Here is a 14,858-nt window from a genome sequence, read left to right on the forward strand (position 1 = left end):
TCAAATTTGTTGTGTCCTGTTATGTAATTGGAGATACATTTCAATTTGGCAGCTCAAAACTGGTGCAAAATGTAAATATTAAATAATTCAAGAAAATAACATATTAAATTATTGTTAAAATATATTTTCATGGTGGGCGGAGCAGCCGCCAACTTAGAAAGTATCTGTCCTGGCGGGTATTGTAAGCCTACCACGAGCATATAATGTATATGTGCTTGTGGGCAACTAAAGATGTCCGCCAGTGTAAATAGGTATTTGTGCTAGCAGAAGATTGCTGGTGGGTTTGCTGGTTAAGGTTGCTGGTTGATGTGAAACCCACTAGTACAAACCACTTTTAGCCACCAGCACAAAGCTTTTCTAGCGCAGTGAAACCACAACATTCCCGTTCCCGTTCCGCCTGCGAGGCTAATCCCGAGGAGTAAATCTTTGTAAAATTAAGAAACAAAGATAAAAATTTGAACTACTCCATATATGAAGCTATCGCCTGGTTTCGCTAATTATTTCACAATGCCCGATGATTCCTTTGCAAAGCGCAGTGGTGGTGGCACATCTTCTCCGGCACCTCCAACTCCAACGGCAGCACCACCCTCACCGCCAACCGTTCCATAGTGGCCTGGATGTGGAGGTAGCAGCGGCCAGACCTCTTCCATATATGATCCATGGTATTCTTCTACTTGTTGGAATCTTCTCTGTTCTTGTTCACGAAACAGTGTATGATCATATCATTTTCAGAAGTACTTAACTAGTATATTGATCTCTGCTGCAATACCATTTCGATTCATGTAGATCATGGGGATGAAACATCATGTTTTGTTTGGAATGTTACAGTTCACAGCCAGTATTAGTGAGTGGTATTAGTGAATATGTGCTGCACATAGGCAGGAACATTGGATTTCAGTCTTTAGTTTAAGTATTATTGACAGAGACTTTTGGTTTGTAGGAAAGCAGTGTGTAGGCTTGCAGCTCTAACATGATTGCTATTGCACGATTCATGTTGATGATTGCTATATGGAATAAATGATAATCTGTCAGAGGTCTTTTCCTTGTCGAGTTTTGCACTGTATAGTCGATCCTTATGATAACCTTCATGTCTTTGTTCAGTTTAAGTTTTCAAAAGATGGCCCTGTCTGATATATGTTACTGCAAATCTTGACAGTAACTGCTCATGTGGTACTTGTTTGTTAGACAGCTTGACAAGAGCTACTCTTTTATTTGACGCCTTGGCAGGTTATGGATTGATCTGTTTTTAGAGCTTGGCTTGGTTATTTGACAACTTGGCACCAAATTGACAGTAGCTTGACTTGGTTTTAACTATCTGCTTCTTGAAGTGCCTCTTTGTGCAATGCGTATGCTCCATATCTGAATGTTACTGGGCACTTGGATGTGATTGCAACCTGATGGAAATGAGGTGTTGCTAATAGATATACTGTTGCCTCCTTTACTTTTTGCTAATAAATAATCTAAAATATGCAGGGTATTAATATTATTCTTCATCTTGCTGCTTCGTTTACACATAATGTTGGATAGTTCTGTCAGCTTGGTCCTGGCATCTAGCTTGGGGTACTAGTAGCTGATATGTAGTACTCTGTTTTGCCAGCACACACTAGTAGCTTGGTCCTGTCATATTGGTTTCTGTTACAATTTGTTAGCATGTTCAGAGATAATTTTTTTTTCTGAACCTGCACCTATGTTGCTCGGTTTCTGGTACCAATCTGACCCTGCACATGACAATATTTTGATTGCAGGTTTCCAGTGGACCGAGGAATATGGAAGATGGAAGGCTTGAGAAGATGAAAGGCATTGGATTTAAAGTTTCCAATTATGTTAGTTGGGTGATTTATTTGAGTAGTATTTCAATTTGGATGTCAGTGGACACTTTAAGTTATTTTGGTCAATTATCTCTTAAGTTTGCGAATGTGAATGCTCCATATCTATCATGTGAATGTGAAACTGCTCCATGGGGAGTTATTTACCTACATGAGTTTTCAAATGCAAGTGATGGAGAAATATAAACATATAACACATGATTATTGGCCAATGTTACCATATTCTAATTAATATGCTACTAATTTATATACAAAAGGTTACATAGTTCACATGATATATTTGATCACAATATCATGCCACAATTAAATGTTGCGGCCTATATACGAAAGTGTACATTGAAACTGTGCACCGAGAGTGGCAGTTTCATTTTACTAAAAATGCTGATATAGCCGTCTTGGTAACAATGCGATGACGTACCGAGAGCAAGCAAGCATCCTGCCAGCAGCAATAATATATTTCCTTCAGCTGCTGTTTGCGATCCACACCAGAAGGGAACGGAAGTACTTGGCCACGGCGCCCTTCTGCCACCGGAGCCTCTTCCACCGGCTCCCGAGCAGGACTGGGTGCAGTCCCAGGATATGCTCTGGCATGAAGTCATGCCTCGTCAAGATGCCGACCACCGGCGACCTCTGCAATAAGAGCACATAACATGTTGGCTCACCTAACTAATAACCATGAAAGAAGAATTCGATGAACGCTACAGAAGAGTACATGCATATATTTTAGTTGAACTTACGTCGCATGCCTTGGGCACGACGAGGAGGTGGCGCAACCCGACCTCCCGGAACAGCACGAGCGCCTTCGCCAGTGACATGGTCTCAACCACCGTGTACGGCGATGTGTTGGTGAATGGGTGTAGGTCCACATACATTTCCATCTCCTCCGGCGACAGCTGCACAGCGCCGATAGTGTCCTGCTTCCCAGACCCGCGCTTGTCGAAGTCCTCCGCCTGGAACCTCCCGGCCACGTACTCCTTCGGGTACCTCAGCTCCTGTGCTCGCAGAAACTCCCTCTTCTTGAGCAGCACCAAGAGATGCGCGCGCAGCACCAGCCCGTACAGAACTGGCGCCGGTGAGAACGGCGGCTCGTCGACGACGGGGAACGCGTTGTGACCCGTTGTCCGGAGTATGTGCACGATGTTCCCGACCTTCTCCACGCCGTTGAAGCTCCTGAGTGGGCCGGCTACCACGTCGCCGACAGTCAGTTGCCGCATGTACGGCTCGGCATGTCCGTCGAGGTGGGGCAGCCCTTTGAGCTGCAGGATAAGATCGTAGATGCTGGAGTTGAAGGAATCAGCGACTGTCTTGGAGATGAGAAGCACGAGCATGACGAGCGGCAGGAGGAGCAGGTTGTTGGTGAGCTCGAGGATGATGACGCACACGGACACCGTCATTCGGAGCGTTCCGCCGAGGAAGGAAGCGGAGCCGAGAATGGCCACGAGCCCGTGGTCGAGGCCGGAGTGGCCGTCGAGCAACATGGCGACGAGGCGCCCGTACGTGGCACCAGTGAGGATGATGGGAACGAACAGGCCTGAAGGTGCGACGACGCCATAGCTGAGCACGCCAAGAGCGTAGGACGCCACGAAGAAGGTGATCATGGAACCCGTGTGGTAGACGTCGTTGGTGCCGGTGGAGTAGAGGTTCCGGATGGCGTCGTCGTTGATGTTGAGGAAAAGACTGGCCAGGTCGTTGTAGTGGCCCGGAGGGCAGTGGAACCGCCGGAAACGATTCAGTGCGTGGCAGGTTCCATCTGGCGATGGAGGAGACCCAGTCGTGGGGCACGGCCGGCATGGTGCAAGCCACGGCAGGCCGAAGAGGCAGCATGACGTTAATATCGAGACGGTGGCCGCCATCAGTAGCTTGTGCGCTCGGCCTCCCCTGCAAATTAATTAGAAAACATAACTTAATTAATCATGAAGACCTCGAGGTTATATCATGAAACATTACTGATTGACTTGAATGCTTAGGCTATGCATAAAATGGTGTTCTCCGAACATGGGAAAAGAAAGGGGGGAGAGAGAGAGAGAGAGAGAGAGAGAGAGAGAGAGAGAGAGAGAGAGAGTCGTACTCATTGATCATGTTGTAGACTCGTAGAACCTTCATCATGAGGAAGTTGTAGAGTCCCCCAAGCAGCGCGCCTGCAACACCGATGAGGATGACGATGGGGATGTCCTTGAGGTGGTAGGTGATAAGGTCGTTGAACATCGTGCTCACGCCGTACATGATTAGCCCGCCCTGCCCGAACATCCCACATCTCCCGCTCCCGCACAGCTCGATGAATAGCCGCAGGACAACTGCCACCACCGCCGTCGTGAAGAAGGACCGCCAGATGAGCGCGCTCCGCCACCTTAATCATGCATATATCAGCAATGGCGCAATGCACAGCGTCAACATACAGCGAGGATGGTTGTTGTTTCAGTTCTCAATGTGTTGGATAGAAATGCTTATTTACCATGACGAGAGGGACTCGAGGGCGAACAGCACGCCACCCACTGGTGCACGGAACGCGGCCGCGACCCCAGCGCCGGCGCCGATGGTCACCAGGTCACGGCGGTCACGGTCGTTCTTGAAGTAGCGTAGCCAACGGCAGGTGAGGCCGTACTTGCGTGAGCCTCCCTGGCCGAAAATTGCAGCTATGCACGCCCCTGTGTGAACCATTGGTCCTGCTTTGCCAACGTGTAGAGAAGACGATACGGCGGCAATGTTCCCTGCTATCTGCACAAAGCAACAGTCTTAGATGCAAATATATATTTGTTTCCACAACCACAGCCACCACCCTGATTGGTGTATTTATCACACATTTTTGCATTAACGCATTTCGGATCTATACTACGTTCCAAAGTTTGTAGCCAAACGTTTAAAAATGAGTACAGTACTACTCCCTCCTTTGCTCAAGGAATTAGCTGTTCAAATTTCGTCCATAAACATAATGTATTCTGATTATAATATTATAAGAAAATCACTAACTAACTCACCATTGCAAATCTTATTAAACGCCCAGTTATGTTCCCATCTTAATCCTATATCGCTCGGGTAACCTACCATTCAATCTCGTGCCTTGCATTATCAAAACCAGTCCAGGGACGAGGGGGCACTAATGAGGGGTACAAGCATTTTTCTATTTTCCTCTATCCAATTATTCCTAAATATTATCCCTTATATTTGTGGACGTGGGAGTACATAGGGCACTCCTAATTAGCGCGCGCCAGAAGGCTCTTGGCCTGCAATCTCCGACATCACCCATCTCCCTTTTGGGAAATTTTCCTTCCGCAGATTCCTCTTTCCGGCTGTTCGTCCCCCACACGCGAGCTCGCCAGCGCACCGCCCTAGCGTAGAGGGGGTTATCGTGCTGCTGCACCAAATCCGCCCCATTCTTTTGCTGCATGGCACTTTAGTTTCACTTTTGTTGAAAAACACAACTTATTTGCAGAATTTATATATACAAAAATACCTATACATACGAAAACTTGTAGACCAAAAGTTATATAAACATAAATTATATACAGAAAATAATATAAAAAACTTATGAACATAATTTATATACACAAATTATGTTAACACTATTTATATAAAAAAGTTGCATTCAAAAGTTACGTTACAGAACAAAACTTATGCGCACAAAATATATGCCACAACAATTATGCGCAGAAACTTATGAACAAACAATCTCATCAAAATTTATGAATAGAAATAGTTTGAAACACAAAAAATAAGAAAAAATTCAAATTAATAAAAAAAAGGAAAAAACGGAAGCTGCTCCAAAGGTCGGGATCCATCGTCCCCCACGTGCCAGCGGCTAGTATTGGACACCTCGCTCATGGATGATGACACCCTAGCACGCGGGGTCTTAGCTACCGCATCTGCCGCAACAAAGGAGGAAGGAGAAAGGGAATGGTGCTCCTTTGCCGCGGGAACCAGATCCCGGCAGCCCCGCTACCACATTGTTGAGGACGCGTTGGCACCGACCGCCGCCACTCGACGCCTCCTCCTGCCTCCAGCGCAGCTACACATCAAAGCTCACACCGAAGCGTTGGTGTGTGCACGAGAGACATAAAAGTAGAGGAAAGGGAACCAAAAGGAGGAGATGGCTGAGTGAGTGAGAGAGAGACAGAAGGATCATTGTTGGGGGCCTGGAGGGCCATGACTCAGGCAGGAGATGTAGGGTATGTTTGGTTCTCAAGTAACCACTCGCCTCGCCTTGCTCGCCGAGAAATTGAAGCGGAGCAACCATTTGGGAGCCAGGCGATCTTTCCTCGGGGCTTGCGCCGGCGAGGTTTTTTCTTGCTTCCGAAGGAGAGCGAGTTTGCCTCGCATGCCTGGCAACGCTCGCCTTGCTAGGTGAGGTGAGCCGAGTGAAGCCAACGATGGAACCAAAACATGCTCGGCCAGGTACACTCGCACTAATTTAGAATGCGATGGAACCAAAATATTTCATTATCTTTATTGATGATTTCTCACGTTATTGTTATATATACTTGTTGCATGAAAGTCTCATGCCACAAGCGTCCTTGAGTTGTTTGTGAATGAGGTTGAAGGGCAACTTGATAGAAAAGTAAAGGTGGTGAAGTCTGATAGAGGAGCTGAATTTTTAGGAAAATATGATGAAAGTGGGCAATGTCCAGGCCCATTTGCAAAGTTTCTTGAAAGTTGTGGTATTTGTGCATAGTATACAATGCCGGGAACACCTCATCAAAACGAAGTGGCTGAAAGGCGGAACCTTACTCCCATGGAAATGGTTATTAGAAGCATGTTAAGTTATTGCGATGTTCCTCTGTCTTTGTGGATGCATGCATTAAGGACTACCATGTACTCACTGAATAGGGTTCCTAGGAAGGCAGTTCCTAATACCCCTTATAAACTGTGGATAGGAAGGAAACCTAGCTTAAGGCACCTGCAAGTTTTAGTTTGCCAAGCAGAAGTAAGATTATATAATCCACACACAAGAACAACCATAGTGGTTTCTTCAATGGCAATCCTAAAAAATCAAAAGGATATCGATTTTATTGCCCTAACCATAGTACACGAATTGTTGAGACAGGAAATGCATGCAAGGATCATTAGTGGTTTCTTCATTGGCTATCCTGAAAATCAAAGGGATATCGATTTTATTGTCCTAACCATAGTACACGAATTGTTGAGATAGCAAATGCCTAGTTCATTGAGAACAGTGAGATAAGTGGCAGGAGAAATCCACAAATGATGGATATTATTGAAGTTCAATCCATTACTCCCCTATAAAATCTCCTCCCCTATAAAATCGCAAGACAGAGATCTCTTTTTCCTCCTCCAGCCCGAGCCACTCAACTCCACCAGAAAGCTTCATCCTCCTCTCCATGGTGACGAAGCAACCCTAGGGGAGGTCCTGCTTGGATTTTTTTCCTCAATTCCATGGGGATTTCACTCATCCAAAGCGTTATGAAGGTTAGCTACTTCATCCTTCTTTCATTTATTGTTATTATGCTTTATTTTATGCTTTAGAAAGGGAGAAAAAATGAGTTTTTTAGAATGAGGGAGAATGGAGAGGATTTTTATTTATACATATTTTTGAGCTAGAATGTGATGATGGATAGTTTGCTTGTTATATACGATTCCTATTAGTTAAAACAACTTGATGTGTGGGAGAATGTGAGGGAGAATGGAGAGGATTTCAATATTATGTATGAGAAAAAAAATTTAGAATAAATGTGTTTTTAATATTTAATCATTGCAATAAAATTAAGGTAAATAAATTTTAGGGGTAACAAAATATAATTTGGTCATTGCTAGATTTTTTCATGTCACTATAATTTAACAATTAATAATTGCATTTCTTTGACCCAATAATTTATTTATCTCATGTTTAATGCAAGAACTAAATATTATAAACAATAATCCTATACGAAACCCTATATTCATTCTTCACGTAATGCAAATGTAGATGGACCGGCAATGGATGTACCACCTTCGTTCCTCCAATCCCAGTTAACAGAATGTGTTTACGCTATTCTCTACATATAACTCAATTTTCTCCGAAGTTTATGGAGAGTCACCTCCACTCCTCGAGTACCAGAAAATAATGGTAGAACAGAAGAGCTTCGGGTTGAATATCATAAAAAAATCTTAAAATAATTATCCAAACGCCTTTTGCAGCCTAATTCTCATAATAGAAATATACTGGCACAATATCCTTTTCAGGAAAAAATCTATTCACTGACCTTGACCTAGCGACTTTTGGTTAGTTTTGGCTTGCCACTGTGGGCCATGCTCAGTGGATAGATCTTTTGCCTGGATGGGCTATTGTGTGTGTGCCACCATACTTCTATTATGAGAATGTGGAATTTGCTCCGAAAGACATTTGGACAATTATTTCAAGATTCCTTTATTATATTCAGCCCGAGTGTGTGGACTCGATGATGTTCTGTTGTGCCATTATTTTCTAGTACTAGATATGTGGAGGTGACTCTCGATGGACTTCAGAGAAGATTGAGTTAAGTGCAGAGATAGCTTGGACGGTGAACATTCTGCTATGTTGTACCATTATTTTAGGATAATTGGCTACGTGAAGCCCACTATAGAGCATGTGTAATCTTTAGTGCATATGTATATTTATTGTCTTGTTATGAGTGTATTCTTTATATGTATCTTTAGTAATTGTTATGAATGTGGAATGGTGTAATTTTCATGTGAATTATTTCAATCCATTATGAAGGTTGATTGGTCTAAATTATGAATATTGATCAAGTTTTTTATCTAATACGAAGACCTATGTCCATTTCTCTCATAATACGATGCAGATGGACTGGTAATGGATGTATAATGCGGATAGATGGACCAAGAAGTTTGTTGATGGCTTGCATTATTTTCTCAAAGTGGCCAAAGCGAACAAGCCAGAGAACAGGTTTCATATATTGTCCATGCTTCCAATGCAGTAACCAGAAGGACTACTCTTCCTGGGGGACTATTCACAGCCACTTGTTTAGATACGGTTTCATACCTAACTATTTGGTTTGGACCAAGCACAGCGAAAGAGGGGTTGTAATGGAAGACGGCAAAGAGGAGAAGGATGATAACAACATTTCGGACTAGGCTGCAGGCCAAGCTTTTTCAGATACTACAACCACTTTAATAACTTCTTTATTTCTGCTATATGTATAGGTAGCGTATGAGAGTGCCTTACCAATCCTACTAGGAAAGACAAGCCATAGTATAGAGATTCCACCTAGCTACGCTAGTGTCGGCCTAGAGCAGCTTGTTGATAGCCAATATGAAGGCCTAGAGCTCGACCTCCTGGGAGGCGACTGGGAAAGGACATTGGGAGATGCGCTTCACGAGATCATTCTATGGTGCAAAGACTACATCATCATCACCAGCACGGAGGCATCACTGCTCCCTATAGATCGCCCACAGCGACCATCTTCTCAAAGCTCAAGACCGTCATCTCCACCACAGCCTGCTCCAGGATGATCATCTCCAGCACAACCTGCTCCAGGACCGTTGTCACCACCAAGACCGTCGCATCTTACTCGATCACGGTCTCCATCTCCAGCACATCCTGGTAGTGCGAGTGATGATGGCAACAACACCCCTCCCCGATCACCGTTGCGGGGACTAAGAGCCGCATCGAGCAAAGAACCTGCAGCACCACTTAAGAAGTCGCGACCACCACCTTCCAAGCTAAGTCAACAAAATAAGGAAACAAAGGAGCCTAAATGACTCATAAGGAATGCTGGGCCGAAATGACTCATGACGAACGCTAGGAGGCAATCAATGAAGAATGCAAGGAGTGGTTCAGAAAAAAGGCCGAAGAAAGAAAAGCAAAGGAGATGGAGCCACCGCCAGTAGATCGAAGACAATTAAATTTTTTAAAAAAGATGTCAGAAGTAGCCAAGAAGATGATGCCACAACTATCGAACTATGACCGGCCATTAGTCAAGGCTGATAAGAGGCAAAAAAGGAAAGGAAAGTCATCTTCAAGTGGGACTGACCCCACCTCGGGCATCTACCAGAAAAAGATGCTAAAAAGGTAGCAGCAATGCCCTTGGATGAACAAGCACATATTGTGAAATGCATGCAAGAAACAGATATGTCCCTTGCTGAATGTCTAGGGCAAGTTGATCTGCCAGCTCCATAGCTAGTTGTACCAAAATGGACCTTTGAACTATGCAAGTCTCTAGTAAGGCCTGAGTTTGTACGGAAGCTATCCACAAAGATGTATGAATTACATGGATGGTACATGAAGCATTCTGTCAACGAGAGGGAAATGTTAGGCCTTAAGGTAAATCCAATAGATTTTTTCGGTGAAGGCGAGAAAGTCCTGTGGCTGCAATTCAAGAATATATACGAAGTGTACCATCAGGATGCCCTTGACGCCTCTCTCGTTAGCGCCTGGGCTTTGTAAGGGTCTGTTTATCTATATGTAAATTTTGACTCATATTATTATTTTTTGTGCGTGCATCGTCCTACTAACTTTGTCTTCCATTTTATGTAGGATGCTAATTCAGATGTGCCGCAGAGAAGCGTATTTCCATGTTGGCTTCATAAATCCATCCCTATTTAACCAAACCAGATATGGGATTAGCCAGAGAAAATGTTGGTGGAAGTATACAATTTCCCGGACAAATAATATTACAAGATTTACATACTACTGCCATACAGCTTTGAGTAAGTGTGGGTACTGTCTATTTTTATTTTCTTTTTCCTTACCTCATTAATGTTAGTTAGCTCTAAAATAAACATTTACGTATGCAGTTTCTACTGGATCCTCCTAGTAATTGAGCCTGATAGAAGCCTCATCACTGTTTTCGATTCGTTGAGGAAAAAATCGACGGACTACCAAGACATTCAAGACATGCTAAACTTGTAATAATTTTAGACCATTATCTCTATGCAAAAGTTTGTTTTCTAAATTTTCACCTAACATTGTATCATTCATTATATTAATCTGCGGCGTATCGAAACAATTCCTCAAGAAACACAAAGGTCCATTCAAAGAAAAACTTACATTCAACACAGAGATCCCGGTACGTACGAAGTTTGCACATTTTGTACATTCTATAGCACGAATATTTCATAACTTGTTTTTCCCCCACTGAAGAGCTTAACATAGGAACCCAGGAATAATCTATGTGGCTACTACGTCTATGAGCACATGTACAGTTTTGTGGGACCCAAGGGTTGGACGACGACGCATGACATGAAAGTACGTAAAATAAAACTATTAATAGTTTTCTAGCTCCTTATATTTAATTGTTCGTGTAACATTCACATATTTCCAAATTACAGATGTATAATATTCAGCTAAAACTCTTGGAGAAGGAAAGAATAGGGGCAATATGTGAAGGTCTCGTAGGATTCCTAGTGGACAAGGTGATAAATCCACAATGAGAATTTCATTACAATGGACGAAAATTAGACGCATCGAGCAATACCACGACGGAAGGATCCTAGGAATGACTAGGACAAAATTTTGTATATATAGTAATTGTATAAATACTAGTTTGATTTGTATACTATGCTAAGAATTGTATAGTATACTAAGAATTCTATATATAGTAATTGTATAAATACTAGTTTGATTTGTATAAATACTAGTTTGATTTCATTACTAAAAAAATCATAAGTACTAAAGGGTAACTAAGGGGTACGTGCTGCATGAAATTACAGGCGTCATGCAAGCGCGCGCCATGTAATTTGATGCATGCCCTTTAGTTCTGGTTGGAAAAACTAACCGGGACTAAAGGGGCTCGTCCCGCACCTGGCGTGGTAGCCCCCTTCAGTCCCGGTTGAACGACCCAGGACTAAAGACCTCCTTTCGTCTCGAAAATTATATCCCGAATAGTTTTTAGAGAGATTTGGTCCCTACCAACTGGGACTAAAGCTGAGGTTTCGAGCAGTGCTACTCTCCTTGCGATTGAACTTGCTTATCCACCACTCTCCTCGTTACCCACCCATTGGATTATGATTTTTTTTATGTGTGTAAAATATTTAGAGAATAAGATGAGTTTTTGTTTTTGTTGATTTCATCGGGACCTGTCCTGAGTTCAATCTGAAGTTGTTTGGTAACATTTCACTTTCAGTGGGACGAATATCCAAATATTCTACCTACAATGATTGATTCATATTGTCCTCTATCTCGGCCAATAGGAAAATTTTGGATAAAGTAATAACATATGTGGCTGGCTGGCGTACGTGATGGATCCATTAGTGAACAATTCAGGCGCACAGGCTGGCAGCGTTGAGGGGGCCACGTGCAGGTAGTGAAAGAGACGATGAGCTGGAGGATAGGAACGCACCTTGACAGCGAGGGTCCGCAGCGAGAAGATGTTTGGCGCGTCCACACCGTTGAGGTAGGCCTTCACCTCCGGGATCCCCGACCCGCCGGCCGCCGGTGACACGAACGCCGTTATGGACGACGCAAATAGCAGGAGCACCAGGTTGGATCCGGCGAACACCCAGAACGCTGTCCAATAGCTACTTGACTCCATCAGCGCGGAGACGGCGTTGTGCTTGAACCCCGCAACGTTTTCGACGGCCAGGTTGACGACGAAGCCGACGATGCCGGTCAGGATGCCGATGGCGAAGCAGAAGGTCCATTTGAGCACCACGTACCGCACCTGGTCGGCCTTGGACCTCGTCCTCCAGTTCTCGTCGAACAGGTCGTTCTCTATCATCCTGTGAACGAAAGACGGATCAATCAGAAGGAAGATCGATTTACCACACAGACCAAGGGGCAGAGATTGCGAAGTGATAATAAAGAATAAGTCGAGCAAGAAACGTAAGTTGGCATGTCAATTTAAGCAACAAGCATGGTTGGTACGAGACAATAATGCCAAGTGGAGCAAGCACGTTTGAACGCCCTACATGGGGATCGGGGACCTCCGTCAGGGATATGATGGGAGAGCAGCGATTGCTTACTCGTAGTCGAGGCTCTCGATAGGGCAGGGGTTGGACCCGACCATGGCCACCTGGGAGGTGTTGTTGGTGGCGCTGCGGTGGAGCAGAGCCCGGGTGAGGGGCGGGCGTTGCTCCTCCCCCTCCACGGGAAGATCCTCCAGCGGCGACGCCATGGGAGGCGGTGAGGGTCGAGACAGGGAGGAGCAAGAGACGGACGGGTCAGTGCCGGGGGGCCGAGCGGCGCTCGATTCCTTTTCGGCTCGCTGCCCTTGCGGCGGCGGCGTGTGTGCGGCTGGTGGTGTCTTTGGGTTCAAGGTAAAGGGTGAGCTGATTCTTTTTGTTTGAGCCTGGGTGTGACCGGAGCGGTGGGCTTGTGGACGAATGGATAATGTCAGGGGGTGTTTTTTTGTGGGCTTTGAGATGCGGCTTCTCGGTAGCCCGAAAAGCATATGGCTGATGAGCCAAATTAAATGCTAACAGAAAATAGGAAATTAAAATTGTGAAGAGAGAGAGAGAGCGCGCGTGCGCGATTAGTATTTCTTAGATAGAGAAATACTTATTTAGTATTCTTAGAACCACCCCCGGAGGACTAAATGATATTTGGGCTGTAATTCTGTTTTTAGACGCGTGGTAAGTGGAATTCTAATACAACTCTTGTATTCCCGGTAACCCAATAGGTCCCGCGGGTAAGATTTCTCACCTGCCCTGGCCCGTTGGCGAGAGTTCAAGCCATACATACTCATCCATTGGGTATGAAATTTGCAGGTATCCATGCTCACGCGTAGAATTACCATCGCCTAGGGGTGGAGCTAGGGGCAAGTCATTCCATCACACCACAAACTCTAGCAGTCACCACCTCCTCTCAATATAATCCCGAGACCCTAGCCGGCCGCGGTGCTAGCACACTAGCGCATGGTGTTCCTTTCCCATACGTGTGGACTACATAGAGGCGCTACTGCTATGGGTGCTGAGCTGATCGGCTACAGTGATGCGAGGTTGTTTCTGGGACGAGGATGATGCAGTTCTGATATACTACTTCCTCTACAACGACGTGCATCTACGTTGAATTGGCTACTCCAACTCTTCTTTCGCTGTACTACGCGTCTAGTGGTAACGATCCATGACCCCATTTACTCACAAGTTTCCTACGTGAACACAGTAGATGTAGTTTGTTATAGCTAGATCAGTCCACCATTGCCATAGATAATTGCTGTATTGTATGGACAATAATGAACTAATCATGGTGTTGAACGATCTTTTCTGCGTTTTATCTTTAATATGCTAGCTGTTTTTGGGATTTCCTTGAGAAATTTGTATCCATGTGTGACCTTAACTTCCTTCCTGCGTGACTCCCTATTTTTTGTCATAACTTATGCATAAATCACAACCTTGGTAAACGAACTGTATGGAAATGCTTGTAAGAAAGACATTTCATGGTCAAAATGTCTTTTTGACATAAAATAGGGAGTTTTTCTTTATAAATAGTGCACCGCCCATCCAGTTTTAATGGCAAATTTTGGCCAGGGAGCAATAGTGCAATATCTCGGAGTTGTATCTTTGATATGTTATTTGCATTGTGAAATGAAAATTAGATAGATATTTAAGCAAATTAGAGAACTGCTTTGGCCTGTCAAGAATGCTCCAATGGTCGTCCCTTGGAGCCCATTTCATCTACATTGTTAGAGAACTGACCTTCCATTCAGATATTTTTGTCCCGGTTAATATTGGACCTGTGACTAAAGTGTCTTTAGTCCCAGGTCAAAAATGTGCCCGAATAGTCCCGGTTGTAACGGCTATAAAATATCGCACTGACCCCCTCCCTTTGTCCTGGTTGAAAGTTCCAATCGGGATAAAAGATCCCCTTTTATCCTAATTGGTAATTTCAACCGGGACAAAATGTTTAGTCCCGGTTGGTTAAAGGGGGTCTTTAGTCCCAGATGAATGATCCGCGACTAAAGAATCCCACTTTTATCTTAAAAATTTAGTCCCGGTTGGATTTTCGGGATCTATGGTCCTATCCAACCAAGACTAATACCTCGTTTTCCACCAGTGCTATCTCCAACACCAGATTCGATCAACAGGAAGCACAACACATGGAAATAGCAGTAAAAAGGTTGATCAATAATAACAATCAACGTCATCTTTGTTTGAGTTTATTGC

General features: G+C 44.2%; 1 protein-coding gene across 1 annotated transcript; it reads right to left on the bottom strand.

The window, feature by feature from the left end:
• Window positions 1-2,009: 2,009 nt before the first annotated feature.
• LOC117833143 (putative chloride channel-like protein CLC-g) lies at window positions 2,010-13,067 on the bottom strand. Its single transcript, XM_034712549.2, has 6 exons — window positions 12,720-13,067; window positions 12,098-12,476; window positions 4,279-4,541; window positions 3,895-4,173; window positions 2,564-3,704; window positions 2,010-2,456 (listed from the first exon to the last, which is right to left on the bottom strand). The coding sequence occupies exons 1-6, from the start codon at window positions 12,869-12,871 to the stop codon at window positions 2,289-2,291; spliced, it is 2,382 nt and encodes a 793-aa protein (XP_034568440.1). The 5' UTR covers window positions 12,872-13,067; the 3' UTR covers window positions 2,010-2,288.
• Window positions 13,068-14,858: the final 1,791 nt, after the last annotated feature.

The sequence above is a fragment of the Setaria viridis genome, chromosome 8 (assembly GCF_005286985.2).
Source record: "Setaria viridis chromosome 8, Setaria_viridis_v4.0, whole genome shotgun sequence".
NCBI lineage: Eukaryota > Viridiplantae > Streptophyta > Magnoliopsida > Poales > Poaceae > Setaria > Setaria viridis.